The 20,693-nt window shown below is 43.3% G+C and overlaps 2 protein-coding genes across 4 annotated transcripts in view; both read left to right on the top strand.

Moving 5' to 3' along the window:
- MYH10 (myosin heavy chain 10) overlaps positions 1–20,693 on the top strand; it is a 143,465-nt gene that overhangs the window by 38,764 nt on the left and 84,008 nt on the right. For all 3 annotated transcript variants that reach the window (XM_084647505.1, XM_084647506.1, XM_084647507.1), the window contains exon 4: positions 3,830–3,857. In XM_084647505.1, coding sequence (XP_084503631.1) covers positions 3,830–3,857 — 28 coding nt within the window. The remainder of the gene's footprint in view (positions 1–3,829; positions 3,858–20,693) is intronic.
- Positions 17,032–19,072, top strand: LOC311530706 (uncharacterized protein). The gene is made up of 3 exons (XM_084647540.1): positions 17,032–17,390; positions 17,487–17,880; positions 18,470–19,072. Exons 1-3 carry the CDS (start codon positions 17,313–17,315, stop codon positions 18,970–18,972), a joined length of 975 nt encoding a protein of 324 aa, XP_084503666.1. The 5' UTR covers positions 17,032–17,312; the 3' UTR covers positions 18,973–19,072.

The raw sequence follows: 20,693 nt of genomic DNA on the forward strand, positions 1-20,693 counted from the left end.
CTTCTACAATTGCAGATAATACTTTAATGTACAAATCACTCTCTGTATATAGCAGACAAGCAGTCAAGTTCAATCAGATTAGACTGGTACTTGTTTTTACTTTTCAACCTTAAGGAGTCACTTAGCTTTAAATCTAGGGCAAGTGTCCCTGGTTAACTTCTTGGTTTTGGTTTGAGCTTCTTTAGGTGGGACAGCAATTTGCAGAGCCTGACGGCCTGTGTAGTAGCCTCCCAATCCAGTAAACCTTGATTGAGATGCGCAAGTAGGTCTGCTAAAACGGCTGACTAGTCCAGGACCTAGTCTGACTCTTTCCAAAAGCAGTTTAGGGGTGTCTCACCATCTTTTGTCTCATGGAAAATAGATATGAAAGATAAACAATAGCTTTTTGGATTACTTCTTAACAGTCTTTTGCAGATAGCCCTGTGTATTATGGATCCTCTAATTACAGTTTTGAAATGGGTCTCTTACCCCTAATGACTTGCAATATACATCTGGGCTTCCTAAATCTCTGAGTAGCATACATTTTATTGCAGGAAGGCAATAAATCTATAACTCAAATATTCAAATGAAAGTCCTCCCCCCCCCACGCCCCCCCTTGCTGGGGGGGGGGGCGGCGGTCAGGTGGGCAGGCTGTCATGAAAAAAGTTCCAAGAACCCTTTTTGGATTCTTGTGTTTGTGTATATCCTAGCTGAGTAACAGAGAAAACAGGTCAACTGATCCCTCGTGCCGAAGTCTCTTGTCTTTAGAGGAGACAGCTGGCTATTCTGCTTCAGTACTTGTAACGGTACTAGCTGGTACCTGAGAGCTTTATAAAATTAGTTTATATGATTTGGGTAGTGTCAAGGTTCCTTCCCCACTCTGAACTCTAGGGTACAGATGTGGGGACCTGCATGAAAACCTCCTAAGCTTACTTTTACCAGCTTAGGTTAAAACTTCCCCAAGGTACAAACTATTTTACCCTTTGCCCTTGGACTTCCACTGCCACCACCAAACATTTATCTGGGTTTATTTTTATTGGGAAAGCGTTGTTTGGAAAAGTCTTTCCCCCCAGAATCCTCCCAACCCTTGCACCCCACTTCCTGGGGAAGGTTTGGTAGAAATCCTCACCAATTTGCATAGGTCACCACAGACCCAAACCCTTGGATCTTAAGAACAATGAAAAAGCATTCAGTCTTCTTACAAGAAGACTTTTGATAAAAGTAAAAAAGAATCACCTCTGTAAAATCAGGATGGTAAATACCTTACAGGGTAATTAGATTCAAAACATAGGGAATCCCTCTAGGCAAAACCTTAAGTTACAAAAAGACACACAGTCAGGAATATTCATTCTATTCAGCACAATTCAACTTCTCAGCCATTTAAAGAAATCTTAATCTAACGCATATCTAGATTACTTACTAAGTTCTAAGACTCCATTCCTGTTCTGTCCCCGGTAAAAGCATCACACAGACCCTTTTGTTTTTCTCCCTCTTCCCAGCTTTTGAAAGTATCTTGTCTCCTCGTTGGTCATTTAGGTCGGGTGCCAGCGAGGTTATCCTAGCTTCTTAACCTTTTACAGGTGAAAGGATTTTTCCTCTGGCCAGGAGGGATTTTAAAGGTGTTTACCCTTCCCTTTATATTTATGACAGGTAGGATGACTAGTGTTTTTATTTCATATTCCTCCATACTCAGTAGAATCTTGGAGTCCATCTCCTAAAAATCCTTGGGCAAAACTATCCAAACCCAACAAATTTTTACTTTGCTTCTTACAGCAGATAAGAAGACATAGTTGAGTTTATACTGTGATACATTTTTTTTTTTAATGGGATGTCTAAACTTCAAATCCATTAAATGAAATCATTGGATTCTAGGGGAAAGTGGGGAGGAGGGATGGCAGGAAGGGAGGAATCAGGTGCTTCACAGCAACATAATTGTCCTCCTACCTATCCACCTTTAGTGCTTCAAGTCTAGAACTGCTCTCCTAGAGAGAACAGCAGTTATCAGTTGCTATTTGATGCCTTTTTCCGGGTCCTCCGAGTTAGTGTCATGCATGGCCAGCAATTCATAAAGATCTCAAAAGTTTAAAGAATGTCACTTGACTTTTCTGTCCTTTAAAAAAAAAAAAAAAGGGGGGGGGCGTGTCTTGAAACATGGTATTTGCCTTATTCTGGAAGGATCAGGGCTATATCCCTTAGTCTTGAACCTTATGTTCAAACAAAATAAGGTTGACTTGTTTGCAGTGGAATTCATGATTATTACTAAGCATATGATTTAGTCATGGAGGTCACAGCAGTCACGGATTCTGTGACTCTACTGGACCTCCGTGACTTCTTTGGCTTCAGCTGGGACTGTGCACCCCTGCCCTGCAGATGGGGCTGGAGCTGGGTCTCTGCTCCTCGCTCCCCTGCCCTGCAGCTGGGTCTGGAGCCAGGACTTTGTGCCACCCACTCGCCCTCCCCCACGTGGCTTCTCTTGAGGCTGGAACTGTGCACTGCCCCCTGGGGCCACAGACAGAACCATGCGCCCTTGCCTTGGGGCTCTGGCCAGGGTTGCAGCTGTGCACACACCCTTGTGGCTGCATCCGGAGCTGTGCACCTGTGGCTGGCTCCAAAGCTGGTGCTATGTGAGCTCGCTCCCCCTCCTATGGTGGTGGGGGTCTAGTTGTCATTCATGCATGGGGCCCCCCTACAGCTCTGCCCCCTGGTTATTTTTAGTAAAGCCACACACAGGTCACAGGCTCCTTGCCTGTGACCTGTCCATGATAAAATCTTAACCTTAACAATTATCCATAAAAATAAAAAAAACCTACTGAAATTCCCTCATGAGTTTGCAGTAGATGACTACCAGTTATTCAGTGATCATTATGCAGATAGCTATAGAACCAGTTTGAGAAAGAGCTGTGTGGGGTGGTTTCATAGGCATAAGGAGATGCTGAGCTTACTGAAAAAAGTTGGGGGGCGGGGGAGGAGTTCTTTAACTAACTGAAAGACCAGAAAAAACTTTACATATATGAGAAGTATACTTTAACAGCTCTTCTGAAAAATAAGGCCCATATATTGAAATGCAGTATGTAAAGATGCTGTAACCTGCAAGAGAACCATTCACAGTTTTATAGTGCATGTCCTTCAGGCATTCTTTTCAATGCACAGTAGTGTATGTTGTGTGCTGAGCAATATCATGTTGCACAATTCAGTTCTGTTCTATGTCTTGCTAGGCATCCTGTTGGCAACTCTCTCTTCTGAATAAACTGAATTAAGACAGCACTTATGAGCTTCCATGTTCACAAGAAAAAGCTGTAGATGGGAATTACCATATTGGCTGCAGACATTCTTGCTGTTTCCAAGTACTTAAAATCTTGTTTGTAGCCAATGAATCTGGGAGACTGTAGGGAACATAAAACACTAAAAATTTCAACTAGTCTCATTTTCTGTCTGAAAATAATAGACTACTATATGGTTTAAAAAAAATTTCTATTACATACAAAATTTTCATTTTAGTAATGTTCTAGTTTAGTTTAGTCTGCACTGGCCAGCATTTTCTGTATCGACCGTTTAATTGTTTCCCTGACTAGTCAGTCAGTCTCTCTTCTCGCTGAAAAAAAGACCCTTTATAAATGTAAACAAGGAGCTGAAAAACATCTCTTCCCCCTCCCCCCCCAAATTAAATAACTTCAGGACGCTACTTAAAGACCACTCCATCAAACGTGATTGCTTATTTATTTATTTTAATTGCTGAATTATGAAAAGTTCAGGTTTCTGGATGCCCTTTTAATATAACTTTGTAGCTTGCAGTTACAACAAAATATCAGAGCAAAATCACAATCTGTATTCTTTTTTCTTTGTTTTGCAGACCGTGAGGACCAATCAATTCTTTGCACGTAAGTAAACAAAATAATTGAATTCATAAGCTGGCTGTTTTTATCATATTAGTGATAGTACAAGGAGCTTGGCTACTATTGCCTGGATAGATTACTCTTAGTGTTCTCTTAGCAGCTGCTTGTAACAATTAGCAACACATAATATAAAATCTAATCTAGTCTGAGATGTTGACTCATTCATAACATGGTGCACTTGAACTTTGTCCCACTGTCAACTTACTGAAAGTGTTAAATAGCATTTACCACTCGATAAGCATAATATCTTAAAACAAACAAATAAACAAAAAAACCTCATAAATCGAACAAGTGAATCTCTCTAATTTATAGATCAATAATGTTCTGATAAGGTTAAACCATACTGTAACCATTCAAAGTGTAGAGGCTAGCTGAATAACTACAATAAAGGATCAGCTGCCTACTTGGCAGGTTCAACTTCAAAATTCACTCAAACTAAGGCTCTTTACTTTTTTTTTTTTTTTAATGTATCCTATATTTTTAGTGGCATATAGTGCAAAGGATATTGTTTGGACATTTAAAAACGAAAGTGAGAACCCGCAAACACAAATGAGTTTTTGAAGAAACTGGCTGGTTCTTTACTTTCTCATCTCTCTCCAGCTGGCAATACTTTAGGTTGGACTTCCTTTCTGGCCTCCCCTGAAGGTTTGAAGGGCCTCCTAGCTAATTTACAATCTTCCCTGTCAGTCACAACTCCATGTTTGCTAACCTACCAGCCAGCTTATTTACTTAACTTCAGAACATTTCTCCTAAGGGCTTGTTTATATTAGACTTCCTATCTCCAATTTGATTACCAATTAACTCCATTATAGGTAACATGTCTGTGAAGGATAGTTTGGACACTACCACAAATGTTTGTTCCAGGACACACAGGCTTGTAGGTTACCCTAGGGCACTTAAAGCTTAACAGACTGGATCCCTGCCTATCCAACCAGAAGCAAAAAGTCTAATATTTTCCAGCCTATAAAGTAATATATGAGAAGCTGGAGAAGGATTGGGTTTTCCCAGGGTAGATATGGTACATTCCAAATGCAGGGCTACCCTTCACCCTCTCATTGAAAAATGGGTTAGGGCTAGTAGTGTTCAAATGGCTATCGTTTTACAAAACAGAAAAACTCCCTCTGTGAGGAGGGTAGCTTTAGGATACTGTCCCCCAAAGCAAGAATAAACTCTTTGCCATGCTTCTGGTGACTGGAAGCTTCCAGGTTTTGCTTCCTAGCAGGAGCAGACAACCCAGCAACTGCCACTGAAGTTCAGTTAGCGCTTCTCCAGTGTAGCACTACACAAAATCAATATAGCTTACTTTAAATGGATTAAAAACTGGCTAACTAGTAAATTTTGAAAAGTAACTGTACATGGAATCATCATTCAATGAGGATATTCTTGGTGCAGTCCCACGGGTTCTTGGTTTATTGCTATTCAGAGTCTTTATCAACAATCGGGAAGAAAATATAAAATCATTACTACTAAACTTGCAGATGACACAAGTGGTTGCAGTATTAATAAGGAAGCAGATTGGTTCTACGGGCTGACTTGAATTGCTTGTTCAAAAGGGCTCATTTTGAACAAGGTGTGTCTTAATACAGGGTCATGCATCTGGGAACAACGAATGTAGGTGACGCTTGCAAGATGGAATTGCAGTCATACTGAACAGGACTTAAGGGTCATAGCATATAACCATTTGAACATGTGCTCCCAGTGTAATGCTGTAGTTAAGAAGGTCAATATGATCCCCTGTTTAAGCAGGGGAATACAGAGTAGAAGTAGTGAGGTGGTATGATCTCTGTATATGGCACTGGTAATTTAATTACTGGAATACAGTCTAGTTCTGGTCCACATATCAAAAATGTCAATTAGAAAGCGTGTTTAGGACAGAGCTACAAGAATGGCTTGAGGTCTGGAAAGCATATCTTTATATAATTAGAGTTTAAAAGCTCCATCTCTAACTTATCCAAGAGAAGGTTAAGAGGTGACTTGATGACCCTCTAAAAGTACCTATGTGGAGAGATCTCTGATAGTTCTTTAATCATAACAAGATCCGGTAGTTGAAAGCTGAAGCTAGACAAGATCAATCTGGAAATAAAGTGCAGATTTTTACAGTAACGTTCATTAACCACTGGAAGAACTTACCTGTGTTTCTGAAGTTCCCTCTATTGCCTGTGGCAGCAAGACAAACTGGCAAGAATATGACCTGGTAGTTCTTAGCTCAACTAAATCTCTCAATGCCTCCAAAAATTTTTCAAAACTTCTCTGCTCTGCTGATGTGATGCCTGTCTGAACTGAATATTGGCTGCCAGACACCCCTCTCCCCCTGGACTCCTTAACACGGTGGATTTGAAACCTGTGGGTTTCAGGCCCTTCAGGTCTGGTGATGGACAAATCCCTCAAAAGATGGACTAATTTCTCACTTGTTTAGAACAGTCCCATATAATGAATTGATGTTTGTTATGCCTATATTTCTCTTTGGGTATGCACAAACTGTGCAACTAAAGCTTCCTCCTCTAGGGGCAATCTATTAAAGTCTCTTTAGTTCTTGAGGAGATTAACACCTGTCACCCAACAGCAGAAAACCCAACTTTATCCAGTGCTCAATCTAGCAGACAAGTGACCCCCAAAGACCAGATCACAGCAGAGAAGACTGCCAAAGAAAGGCCTGGCACCAGCACATATGCCCCGGTGATGAAGCAGATCACATGGCTTCACAGATATTGGTACCAAAGAGGACAGAAACACCTCTGCTACCAAAATCTGGGACTAAGAGGGGCCACTCCAAACAGAGGCTGAGACTCCGAATGGAACTCATTATCATAACACAAAGTTTTGATCTTGAAAACCCTCTGGATACAAATCCACCAAGCCCCACATAGTGCCAAAGGCTGGTGAAGAAAGGCAGCCTACAGCACAGAGGAATACTTCTCTGGCACCAGTCCCAGAACTGGGATTGCGCCTCTCTGCATTGAGCTCTATAACAGACAGTGTGCTTCTAAGTGAACCGGGACAGTGACTGGCACAGAGGTATTTATCTGTACTGAGAGTGCACTGCCCAGAGAGGAAGTCAGTCTCTCTATCGCATGCGTTCTCCCAGTCCTGAAGCAGGGAACCCTATTCTCTATGGTGCCACAGAAGCCTGCCATACAGGACTGAAAATCCCCCCGACAGGAATGCCATTGGACTGGCCAATGTCAAGCTATTGACCCATATCCCTACCTTATGCTGCTGTGGCCCTACTGGGCTTATGGGGGTCTGACATCTCAATCGGTTAAGAGTCAATCTCCACGCTCAAAAGAGGTCACTTTAGCCATCTTCTCTGGCCAGACCACCTATTGCAGATTGGAAGAACCAGATGTAGGGGCTAAGCAACACCAGTGACCTGCCTTGCCACTAAAGGACCTCTCATCATCACCTCACAAAGTGGTGTCTTCGGCACCAAATGACTTTGTCATTCCAAGAGCCCCTTATAAGATTTGAGAGAGAGACATCCAATCAGAGAAATCTCAAGAGTTGTTTGACTTTGAGAACTGCAAATGGCTTTTCCCAATGTGGACAAACTTCAACCTTCCCATTGCCCAAAAAATAGCCCTTAAAGCTAGTGTGCTGCCAAGGAAAAGACCGTTGAAGATTGATTTGCGTATGAAGTTCTAACCAGTCTCTCGCCTTCTGTTGTCCCACATTTAAAATCTAAGGTTTTGGGTGCTATTTGGATATATGATTTCATCCTTGGTGTAGGTGGGATAGGATGATTCAGTGGACAAGATTTCTAATGGCAGCTATGGAGTTGTTCTAAATCCACCTTCCATTGCATACTGGACACAGTTTTGCCTGCAGGTAGGTAGGTCATTCTTGGGAGGGTAAAGGATTCAAAGGGACCTGGGGATCTCTAGTGCTGGTTGGAATTTTTAGTTCAGTTCCCTTGGATTGTTAGATAAATAAAACTTGCTCCCGAGAGTTGTCCAGTTATCTTGTATCTATCCATTTATAGCATCCCCCAGTTGGTTTAAAAATGCCAGTGATTAATGGGGGATCATAGTGGTGTTAGACTCCTGGGTTTGTCTAGTTTAGGAAAATCAGTACCTGTTTTCTGGCAATGGTGCAAATGCACTGTTGCTACGAGCACTAAGTACTAATCAGAAATGGTAGGCAATATGTCTTTGGTAACTACCAGTGTTATAAACACACTGCCCCAACATCAGCATCACTGTTGCTGTGAAATGGTAGTAATTTATACTAATGTAATAGCACCCTAAAATGTAAATACACATTGAAACAGGAAATGTGGGCCTCAAATGAGGACTGTAGTAGCTTTTCCTCTTGCAAGGAAATACCAGATGCTTGAGTTTAAGGAAGGTGACAAAACTTCTTGTACTGTTGCTGCTGCCTATTATGGTTAAATGGGTGTGTGCGCCAATCTGTTTCAGACTGGTGACTGAGATGAAGAAATCCCTAATATGGGATACTAGGGTTCTGTGAGAAATGTTCAAGCCTCTCCTAGACTTGTTGTTTTTAGCTGTAGGACTCTGTTGGTGTTTAAAATATGAAAGCATGAGTTACGCTTTGCTGGCATTCTAAATTTGAGAACCTTACCACAAGCTTATGGTATTCCCTTGAAAATGGTGACTAGGCTTGATAAGTGGTCATTTTACAGATGCATGAAACCATAAAAGGGTATATAATCTGAATTGGCTTCAGATGGGAGTGGTGGGATGGAGAAGAAACTGAGTTTGCTTCTAAAATGACAACAGCAGCAAATACCAAGCATTTCAGTATACAACCTCTGGCTGGGTTCCAGCTTCCTAACATTCCCCTGACAACTGGTGTGAAAAGATGAAATGGAGAACTATAAGTAGTATATAAATAGTTAAAACCAATTCTTGGATTTTCTGAACCAGTCCAGATACTTGGGTGTACCTCTCACTTTCCAGCAGGTGTAGGCAGGTAGTTATGATGATCCTTTATCTACAGGCCTTGCTTTCTGAATTCTACTCCAATTGTTTCTAGAAGGTGAAGGATCCACCCAGTTATTTCTCTGATAGGAGCTAGCAAGGAAGCTTATTCTGCAAAACCACCACTAAAGAAGCACCTGTGACTGCAGTTGTTTCTGTAGCTACTTTACCGACCAGCAGACTTTAGGCACATGCATCCATGTGCTTTTGGTGCCTAATATATAAGGGATCCCATCGTCTCTGATGTAAGGTGCTTCCTATCCTCAGTGTTTCAGAGTGAAGTGGTATTCCTATATTTTCTGGGGAACCTTGTGACTGAGAAGAAACCTGCAAAAGAGCAGGTAGCAAGCAGCACTGGTCATCCTTCCTCTTGCAGTGGGTCTAGCTGCTAGAAGAGCCTCTTGCTTCCAGGCGAGCTTGTTCTTGTCCCAGTTTTGGTGATTCTGAGGAACAGCAGCACCGTTTTGTCTGAAACTTTTTACAAAATTTGGTCTGAGGCAGGCATCTAGCATGGGGAACTTCAGTCTGAGTGGTTAGTCTGGCAAAGTTAAGAGCAATTGAAATAGCTTGCAGCGGGAAGCGTTGGGCAACCTTAACATGGCTGTGACGCAGCGCCCCCCCCCCCCCAAACACTGCTCATTCAGCTGCCTATCTTAACTAAATGGTACTTTATTACTTTGCAGCAGAGAAACTGTTGAGGGGGGAAGCCCTCCACTAAGCACTAAGGCTGTTTTGGGGTGTCAGTTCTAGAACTGATTGCTGTCTGACCTAAATCTTAATGCAGCACTGTAGTACACACATGTGGTCAAGCAGTGAGAGTCAGCAAGGTCCCCCCTGCACCAGCATGACATTAATGCAGTGGTGTGCAAACTTTTCTAGTTGTGCCCTATCAGGGTTCCTTCCCCACTCTGAACTCTAGGGTACAGATGTGGGGACCCGCATGGAAGACCCCCCTAGGCTTATTCTTACAAGCTTAGGTTAAAAACTTCCCCAAGATACAAACTTTGCCTTGTCCTTGAACAGTATGCTGCCACCACCAAGCGTTTTAAACAAAGAACAGGGAAAGAGACCACTTGGAGACATCTTCCCCCAAAATATCCCCCCAAGCCCTACAACCCCCCCCCCCCCCGGGGGAGGCTTGAGAATAATGTCCTAACCAATTGGTTACAAAATAATCAAAGACCCAAACCCCTAGATCTTGGAAAAATCAGTCAGGTTCTTAAAAGAAGGATTTTATTTAAAAAAAAAAAAAAAAAAAAGGTAAAAATCATCTCTGTAAAATCAGGATGGAAAGTACTTTACAGGGTATTCAGATTACCCTGACCCGCCCCCCCCCCTCCGATTTGAAAGCATCTTGTCCCCTTATTGGTCCTTTGGGTTAGGTGCCATCCAGGTTGGTTGAGCTTCTTAACCCTTTACAGGTAACAGGATGTTGCCTCTGGCCAGGAGGGATTTTATAGCACTGTATACAGAAAGGTGGTTACCCTTCCCTTTGTATTTGACAGCCCTCCTTACCATTAGTGGAATCTGTGTGGTGTCCTGTCGTCGCTCCCCCACCCCCCTGCATTACTGAACAGCTAGGGCTTCCTCCGCTATAGAGCTTGAGCTGGAGGCAGAGCTGAGCTGGGGGTGGAGAGGAAATGAGGCGGGGCTGGCCTGGGGGTGGAGCAGGGGCTGGAGTGGACTGGGGGTGGATCGGCCCGGAGGTGGAGCAGGACTGGGAGCTGATTGGGGTTGTGGGCAGAGCAAGGCTGGGGGCAGAGCAGGGCTGGAAGCATGGCAGGTGGGGAGGGAGTGCCACTCTTTCTGCCCCTAGTGGGGAGATGCACCCCACAATTTGGGGACCATTACGTAATGAATAGCTGGGACATCTATAAGGCCATATCCCTAGGAGTGGAAATTCAATGGGTGTTTGGTTGAGCTGCATATTTGAGAGCATGATAAACTTTAAATCTCTCAGATCCTTGGTTTTTGGTTGTCTTTGTGGGTTTTTAATCAAGCTTTGTTTTTTTGCTGTTGAGCTAGCTTTCAGTTCAGGTAGAGTAGTCTAACCTCTCTAGGTGTGCATTCCACAATTACCTCTCCAGAATTTCTGCTAATGGTCTTCCTTTCTTCGAAGAAGCTTCTTACTATTTACTACTGTATTTGTGGCCCCACTTATTCTGTGATTCCATAGTTAAAGGTCTTGCCACAGAATTGTGCTCCAAAAGCCAAGCATTTTTTGTTCGTTTTTTTTTTAACTTAGCATTTAAAATGTTGCTAAAAGAACCCTGAAAATATGAACACTGTAGGCCGAAGTAGTGTTGCTTCCACAGGCTGCAGATAGGCTGAAACCAGAAGATATCCCAAGATCCAGTTCCTGCTGGTTCCTATTTATAATAAGGGAATCTGGCTGTTTGTGGAAATTTACTGCACAATTTTGTTACTAATACACACTAGCACAATATTACTGTATGTCATCCTGAAGAGAATTGTGCCCAGAGATAGAATTTTCTGACTTAAGAATAAATTGGATTTAAGCCCCAAAACGGCATAGTGGAGCAAATACTGAGTCTCCATGTGCAGTCAAAGAAAGTGTTGGAGAATGATGGGAAGGTGGTCCATGTCTGTGAATTTCGCTGAGGCATTTGATACATATGGGCCAAAAGTCTTTAGGCAATCTTGCAGCTGGTTGGAGTTAGTGAAAATGTAGTAAGGCTGATACAAAATCTCGATGGAAGTGTGACAGTTTTGGTGTCTCTTTTGGGCATGATCAACGTAGTTGCTTTGACTTGAGGATAAATTTCAGGGCTCCATATTATCACCAGGCTTCTTCACTTGTTTTCTTAGAGAACTCTTAAGAAGAGCCACTGATGGAAACCTAGTGATATTGACCAATTGGATTGTCACAGAAAGAGGTGGAAAAATGGCTAGAAAGGGTAGTGGTGGAAGCAGTGAAGTTAGATCTGAAGATATCACACACAGATAATGGTGACCTCTAAATCTGTTGAAAAGGTGAAAATATTCCTATCCAGATCTGAGGAGGCAATGGAATACATTGAGCACTGCAAATGTCTGAGTAATACGACTACAAGGGACACCAAACTTCCCTTAGAAATCTAATGTAGAATTGGACTTGACTGCTGCTTTAGTGCCATAGCTGCATCTGGAGAAGCAAAGGTTATTACCATGAAGTGTAAAATGAAACTTCTGCAGTCTCTTCTTCAGCATCTTGCTGTATGCATGTGAGTCATGAATGTTAAGGAAACAGGACATTAAGAGGCATTCTGCCTTCAAATGGAAATGCTAGAGGTGATTGCTGAGAGTTAGTTACACTTTGCATGTGGCTGAGGAGGAGGTGATCACCTGAATTTACAACATAACCAAAGTGATACCTAATATCAGGATAATCAGATGAAGAAAACTTCAGTTTGTGGGACACATGGATTTGATGAGCGGAGGAAGATACCGAAGCAAGGTTTGCAGGGATCGGTGGGCTCAACAATTTGGCTGACAGGACAGGATGCGGTATGGCTCACTTCAAGGCAGTGTGAAAACCACAAAACATGGAGGAAGATTGCTGGCCAGAGATTCCTGTGTGTTTTGTGTTTACTGTTCAGTGGGATGTGACTCTGTGGTGCTTTGCACTATGAGAGAATTGCATGATTCACTTAATTTACCTTTTTAAAGGAAGTTTAAATTAAATATGAATCTGCCATGGAGTCTGAAATATTGGCAAAATTAAGGCAGCATAGTCTAATATATATGGCACCAGACTGGGAGTCAAAAGATCTGGGATCTATCCTTAATTCTGTCATCTGCTGTGTTGCCTTGGGCAAGTAACTACTTACCTTGTCTGTCTTGCCCTCTTAGATTGTAAGCCCTTCAGGGAAGGGACTACCTCTTACTACATGTACGTACAGTACCTTGTGTAATGAGATTGGGATCTCAGTTGGGAACTCTTGGGTGCTGCTGTAGCCCAATGCAGAATTTCAGTCAAGCCAGTTGCAGATTACACAGGGACTCTTTATAGCATAAGGGGGAAAAATGTATTATTCACAGTAACGTCTTGTCTTTGTATTGTGCCCCCACAAAGTAAAATTGTCGGCTTTTAAAATCTGTTTGGTTAGGTTTGCCTTCAAAGATCAGACTAGGGAGCTTGAGGCTTGATAGGCGGAAAAATCAAGCACTGGAGTGCCAAGTAACATTTCTTTGCTTTCACTCTCTGAATCCTAGCTGGAGTAGAACAAATAACCTCTGATCATGACAAACTGTTCTGGTCATGAGTTGATGGGTTAAAGGAGCTAATCTGAAGTGCTTCAGTATAAATTGTTCAGGCAGCCGCAGCAACAACTTCAAAACAGGAGAAATGTGTTCTAACAGTTCTGTCACTAGAAGGACAGAGCCACTCTCTTGAAGGAGCTGAATTCTAGATGTTCTATGCATTTGTCAGTAAATAAATCTGTTTGACCAGTGGTCTTAGCCCAGCCATGTAACATAGATTTTTTTTTTTAAGATGATAGTAAGGGAACAGAGACATCTCCTCCTCAGTTGGAGGATTTGACTGTCTATTATAGTAACAAAGATGCATTTGTCAGATTAGTCAAAGTAGGCACATTGCTCAGCAATCACTTGGAGCCGATAATCAGAGTTGCTGTTTGTTTGCATCTGCTTTCATAAAACTCTGGGAGAGAGTGGGTCCCACTTCTAATACAATGAGTGGAACTGAGATTTAAGGACAAGGGGTGAAATCCTGTCCCTGTTGAACTCAGTGGCAAGGCTCTCATTGTTGACTTCACTAGGCCCAGGATTTTCCATAAGGGTTTTAAATTACCATATCTGTGGTAACCTAATGATTGGCGTGTATTTAAAACCAGGTGTTTTTTAAAAGGCTGATCTGACTTCATTTTATACTGTCCTTCCACTTCACAAATATTGTATATAATCATTTCTAAAAGTTTACCTTGTTTGGGCAGTTCATAATTCATGCATTTGCACTCTTGGGGGGGTGGGGAGCTGAAGTATGCAGATGTTTACATCCTTTTTATTTATAGGAATAAAATCTCCTAAATCTTCTGATTCCTCTTCTAGTAGAGTACATGACAGTAGAGTTCGTATCCAGCAGGAAATACTCACTCTGCATATTTTTAAGACTTAAATTTTAGCCAAAGGAATACATCATAAACTCCAAGCTTTTGGCCTCATGTGCTTTATGAGATGTACAGGCTTTTATAAGAACTTGTTGATTTGTGGATTGTATTTCTAAAAAGGCTGTGTATAATTTCCTTTTAGATCTGGACCTATGGAATATAATTGTACTCACTCCCCACAAAACTGATCACTAGAGTGGATTCTTTAAAATTTAGCTAAATTTTCTTTGAACTACTTTCAATCTTTTCTACCAATTCAATTTCCATTCAAAGATTGGAAATATTAAATGTGCCCTTCATTGAATTTTTTAAAAAAAGAAAAAACTCTTAGCCTCTCTTCTGAGGTAACAATAAATTCTAATATTGATTCAGAATATAAAAGTTTGGTTTAGTATACAAAGTCTTCCTCTAGGAACATGTCAGTTTTATAGAATTAAGCACGTTTAAGAATATTAAAGATAACTCACTGAATCTAGTATCTCCCCATCTTGTCTTTTATAACCCCATTCATAGTATTGATACTTCATAGATACAGAAAGAGAAATGCTAATTAGGGAGAGGAAAGTTGTGGCTGTGCCAAGGACAGACCCCAGATGACTTCATATTTGCCCATGCCATGTTTTACCCTGTGACTCTTAAGAGAGGCATCCTCTGAGCCAGTTTGGAATATTGCTTAGCTATAAAAGAGGTCCAGCCTAAATTCTAACTTTCAAAGGGCACACGAACCTCGAAACAGTCTCAAGGTTGCTTATTTGGTGACAAGATCACACTGATACTTGCGGTCAAGCCCCATTATTAAATAGCTGGTCCTCAAAAGAGAATCTTCTTCATAACCAGCTTCATAGATTTATTCCTTCTCAGGCTGTTTTCATGCCAAAGACAATGACCAACTTATTAAGCAGGTTTCAAGGACCCTGAACTCTTGGCATCTGTGTTGCCACCTAGGCAACCTTGCCTTTGTGATAGATGGTCCCTTACACCAAAAATCACCATAATAATCAGGTTACTCTGTCCTAAAAGGAACATTCACTTACCCCTGGTCAATTGCTCTGCGGATCTCAAATCAAAGACAACTTGTAGCCAATCCTATAATAAGCCAACTAAAGATTTATTAACTAAGGAGAAGAAATAAGGGTTTTAGGCCAGGACTACAAGACAAAATTAAGTCAACCTAACTTACGTTGTCATACAGCCGGAGCAATAATTACATTGCTTGTGCATGTTTACACTTTGCTCCTTCTGTTGGCGATGTGCATCTGTCGTAAATATAAAGGGAAGGGTAACAACCTTTATGTATGCAGTAACATAAAATCTTTCCTGGCTAGAGGTACAGAATCACTTTACCTATAAGGGGTTAAGAAGCTCAAATAACCTGGTTGGCACCTGACCAAAAGGACCAATAAGGAAAGAAGATACTTTCAAATCTGTGTGTGTGTGTGTACGTGTACTCTCTCTGGACAGAGAGAGAGACCAAGCAGGTAAATCCTCTTTTGAAAACATACCTGAAATGATACATATAAAATGACAAAAATTGTAAGTAAAGGCAAAGAAATGCGTTAAATTGTCTTGTGTTTTAGGATGTAAATTTTCCCTATGCTAAGAGGAAGTTTTATTCCTGTTTTTTGTAACTTTGAAGCTGAGCCTAGAGGGGAATCCTCCTGTGTTTTAAATCTTTATTACCCTGTAAAGTTACCTTCCATCCTGATTTTTGCAGATGTGATTTTTTTTTTTAACTTTTTTTTTTAAATAAAATTATTCTTTTAAGAACCTGATTAATTTTTAGTGCCCTAAAAACCAAGGGGTCTGGTCTGTGCTCACATTGTACTAATTGGTTAGTATATTATTCTCAAGCCTCCCCGGGAAAGGGTGTGAAGGGGTTTGGGGAAATAGGGACTCCAAGTGGCCCTTTTCCTGAATTCTGGTCTAAATCACTTGGTGGTGGCAGCAATACCATCCAAGGACAAGGAAAAGGTTTGTGGCTTGGGGAAGCTTTTAACCTAAGCTGGTAGAAATAAGCTTAGGGGATCTTTCATGCAGGTCCCCACATCTGTACCCCATGTTTACACTTCGCTCCTTCCGTTGACTATGTGCATCCTCACCAGGAGTGCTTGTATTGATTGATTGTATGGTCAGTGTGGGGCATTGTGGGACAGCTCCTGAAAGCCAGTAGCAGTTTACATAAGCAATGTGGTGGCTACAGTGACTCTGGATGGACCTAACTACATCGATCTGGACTCTGTGCCACTCATGAAGGTCTGTACAGAGGGGTAATTACATCAGTGGGAGCGAAATTTAGGTGTAGACACTGCCATGGTTAGGTTGACAAAAACTGCCTTCATCGCTCTAACTCTAATGTAGACCAGACCTTATTGACAAGATTAAAGCTGGTAAAAGTACATGCACAAATGAGTTGGGTTCCAAAAGGTAATAGAAGCTTCTATAAATACAAAGCTCTGTATGTCCTTTAGTGCTAACCCAGGCAAAGCACTGGAGAACTCTTGATTATGCTTAGAAATCTTTGCCCTTCAAAGCTCAATCAGCATAGAGATAACAATAGCTTCTTGACAGGGATTTTTATTCCCTTCCCCCAGAGTTCAAGCTGATGGGATGAGTGCTCATGGATGTCTCCTCTTCATGGGTGTGGGGGAGCAATCAACAGTCTTTTGTCCACTTATGTTCCACAATGGTTCCTCTGGTGTCTATGGGCCTTCTTTTGTTGGGTAGAAGATGACACCTCTTATGGTCAACTAGTATTTCGTACTTGGTAATGCTTCTCTCCTGGTAGTTTTAGAGCAAACACTTTTTTACAGTTACAGAGCAAACTCTTAAATATTACCTTGTAACATGGGATACAGCTGTTGTAGGTAAGATTAATGCATGCAGCAATTTACAAACATTTCATAAAGTCTAAACCTACATTTTTTTAATAAATCTAATACCTGTTTTTATAATACTGATGCACATGTGAGCCAGACTGTTTTCCAGTATGGGTTTATCAGTTCTCAGTGAGGCTTAGCCCTGGTCTACACTAGGACTTTAGGTCAAATTTAGCAGCATTAAATCGATGTAAACCTGCACCCGTCCACACGATGAAGCCCTTTATTTTGACTTAAAGGGCTCTTAAAATCAATTTCCTTACTCCACCCCTGACAAGTGGATTAGCGCTTAAATCGGCCTTGCCGGCTCGAATTTGGAGTACTGTGGACACAATTCGACGGTATTGGCCTCCGGGAGCTATCCCAGAGTGCTCCATTGTGACCGCTCTGGACAGCACTCTCAACTCAGATGCACTGGCCAGGTAGACAGGAAAAGAACCGCGAAGTTTTGAATCTCATTTCCTGTTTGGCCAGCGTGGCAAGCTGCAGGTGACCATGCAGAGCACATCAGCAGAGGTGACCATGATGGAGTCCCAGAATCGCAAAAGAGCTCCAGCATGGACCGAACGGGAGGTACGGGATCTGATCGCTGTTTGGGGAGAGGAATCTGTGCTATCAGAACTCCGTTCCAGTTTTTGAAATGCCAAAACCTTTGTCAAAATCTCCCAGGGCATGAAGGACAGAGGCCATAACAGGGACCCGAAGCAGTGCCGCGTGAAACTGAAGGAGCTGAGGCAAGCCTACCAGAAAACCAGAGAGGCGAACGGCTGCTCCGGGTCAGAGCCCCAAACATGCCGCTTCTATGATGAGCTGCCTGCCATTTTAGGGGGTTCAGCCACCATTACCCCAGTCGTGTTGTTTGACTCCTTCAATGGAGATGGAGGCAATACGGAAGCAGGTTTTGGGGATGATGATGAGGTTGTAGATAGCTCACAGCAAGCAAGCGGAGAAACCGGTTTTCCCGACAGCCAGGAACTGTTTCTCACCCTGGACCTGGAGCCAGTACCCCTCGAACCCACCCAAGGCTGCCTCCTGGACCCAGCAGGCGGAGAAGGGACCTCTGGTGAGTGTACCTTTTAAAATACTATACCTGGTTTAAAAGCAAACATGTGAAAGGATTACTTTGCCCTGGCATTCGCGGTTCTCCTGGATGTACTCCCAAAGCCTTTGCAAAAGGTTTCTGGGGAGGGCAGCCTTATTGCATCCTTCATGGTAGGACACTTTACCACTGTAGGCCAGTAACACGTACTCGGGAATCATTGTAGAACAAAGCATTGCAGTGTATGTTTGCTGGCATTCAAACAACATCCGTTCTTTATCTCTCTGTGTTATCCTCAGGAGAGTGAGATATAATTCATGGTCACCTGGTTGAAATAGAGTGCTTTTCTTCAGGGGACACTCAGAGGAGCCCATTCCTGCTGGGCTGTTTGCCTGTAGCTAAACAGAAATGTTCCCTGCTGTTAGCCACGGGGAGGGGGGAGGGTTGAGGGGGTAGCCACACGGTGGGGGGAGGCAAAATGCGACCTTGTAACGAAAGCACATGTGCTATGTATGTAATGTTAACAGCAAGGTTTACCCTGAAAGAGTGTAGCCACTGTTTTATAAAATGTCTCTTTAGATACCGCTGTCCCTTTTTTTTTTTTCTCCACCAGCTGCATGTGTTTCAATGATCACAGGATCTTCTCCTTCCCAGAGGCTAGTGAAGCTTAGAAAGGAAAAAAAAAAACGCACTCGCGATGAAATGTTCTCCGAGCTCATGCTGTCCTCCCACACTGACAGAGCACAGACGAATGCGTGGAGGCAAATAATGTCAGAGTGCAGGAAAGCACAAAATGACCGGGAGGAGAGGTGGCGGGCTGAAGAGAGGGCTGAAGCTCAAATGTGGCGGCAGCGTGATGAGAGGAGGCAGGATTCAATGCTGAGGCTGCTGGAGGATCAAACCAGTATGCTCCAGTGTATGGTTGAGCTGCAGCAAAGGCAGCTGGAGCACAGACTGCCACTGCAGCCCCTCTGTAACCAACTGCCCTCCTCCCCAGGTTCCATAGCCTGCACACCCAGATGCCCAAGAACGTGGTGGGGGGGCCTCCGGCCAACCAGCCACTCCACCACAGAGGATTGCCCAAAAAACAGAAGGCTGTCATTCAATAAATTTTAAAGTTGTAAACTTTTAAAGTGCTGTGTGGCATTTTCCTTCCCTCCTCCACCACCCCTCCTGGGCTACCTTGGTAGTCATCCCCCTATTTGTGTGATGAATGAATAAAGAATGCATGAATGTGAAGCAACAATGACTTTATTGCCTCTGCAAGCGGTGATTGAAGGGAGGAGGGGCGGGTGGTTAGCTTACAGGGAAGTAGAGTGAACCAAGGGGCGGGGGGTTTCATCAAGGAGAAACAAACAGAACTTTCACACCGTAGCCTGGCCAGTCATGAAACTGGTTTTCAAAGCTTCTCTGATGCGTACTGCGCCCTCCTGTTCTCTTCTAACCGCCCTGGTGTCTGGCTGCGCGTAACCAGCAGCCAGGCGATTTGCCTCAACCCCCCACCCCGCCATAAACGTCTCCCCCTTACTCTCACAGATATTGTGGAGCGCACAGCAAGCAGTAATAACAGTGGGAATATTGGTTTCGCTGTGGTCTAAGCGAGTCAGTAAACTGCGTCAGCATGCTTTTAAATGTCCAAATGCACATTCTACCACCATTCTGCACTTGCTCAGCTCCTGACTACTGTCCAGGCTGCCTGTGTGCGGCTTCATGAGCCATGGCATTAAGGGGTAGGCTGGGTCCCTCAGGATACATACTGGCATTTCAACATCCCCAACAGTTATTTTCTGGTCTGGGAATAAAGTCCCTTCCTGCAGCTTTTGAAACAGCCCAGAGTTCCTGAAGATGCGAGCATCATGTACCTTTCCCAGCCATCCCACATTGATGTTGGTGAAACGTCCCTTGTGATCCATCAGAGCTTGCAGCACTATCGAAAAGTACCCCTTGTGGTTTATGTACTCGGCGGCTTGGTGCTCCGGTGCCAAGATAGGGATATGGGTTCTGTCTATAGCCCCACCACAGTTAGGGAATCCCATTGCAGCAAAGCCATCCACTATGACCTGCACGTTTCCCAGAGTCACTACCCTTGATATCAGCAGATCTTTGATTGCATGGGCTACTTGCATCACAGCAGCCCCCACAGTAGGTTTGCCCACTCCAAATTGATTCCCAACTGACCGGTAGCTGTCTGGCGTTGCAAGCTTCCACAGGGCTATCATCACTTGCTTCTCAACTGTGAGGGCTGCTCTCATCTTGGTATTCATGCTCCTCAGGGCAGGGGAAAGCAAGTCACAAAGTTCCATGAAAGTGCCCTTACGCATGCGAAAGTTTTGCAGCCACTGGGAAACGTCCCAGACCCGCAACACTATGCGGTCCCACCAGTCTGTGCTAGTTTCCCAAGCCCAGAATCGGCGTTCCACAGCATGAACCTGCCCCATTAGCACCATGATGCATGCATTGGCAGGGCCCATGCTTTCAGAGAAATCTGTGTCCATGTCCTGATCGCTCACGTGACCGCGCTGACGTCGCCTCCTCGCCCGGTATCGCTTTGCCCGGTTCTGGTGCTGCATATACTGCTGGATAATGCGTGTGATGTTTAATGTGCTCCTAATTGCCAAAGTGAGCTGAGCGGCCTCCATGCTTGCCTTGGTATGGCGTCCACACAGAAAAAAGGCGCGGAACGATTGTCTGCTGTTGCTCTGATGGAGGGAGGGGCGACTGACGTCACGGCTTAGAGGGTTGGCTTCAGGGAGCTAAAATCAACAAAGGGGGTGTCTTTACATCAAGGAGTATTTCAGGCAGGACTTCACAGAGGGTTCCAATAAGAAATGGTGCAC

The sequence above is a fragment of the Lepidochelys olivacea genome (assembly GCF_965140295.1).
Source record: "Lepidochelys olivacea isolate rLepOli2 genome assembly, chromosome: 14".
Classification (NCBI taxonomy): domain Eukaryota; kingdom Metazoa; phylum Chordata; order Testudines; family Cheloniidae; genus Lepidochelys; species Lepidochelys olivacea.

What these genes read in the sequence shown, in the direction of transcription:
- LOC311530706 (XM_084647540.1), top strand. Translation starts at nt 17,313, where the DNA reads ATGCAGAGCACATCAGCAGAGGTGACCATGATGGAGTCCCAGAATCGC. An exon ending in CAGCATGGACCGAACGGGAG is followed by an intron (nt 17,391 to 17,486) that starts GTACGGGATCTG and finishes AAAATCTCCCAG; the next exon opens with GGCATGAAGGACAGAGGCCA. An exon ending in AGGCGGAGAAGGGACCTCTG is followed by an intron (nt 17,881 to 18,469) that starts GTGAGTGTACCT and finishes TTTCTCCACCAG; the next exon opens with CTGCATGTGTTTCAATGATC.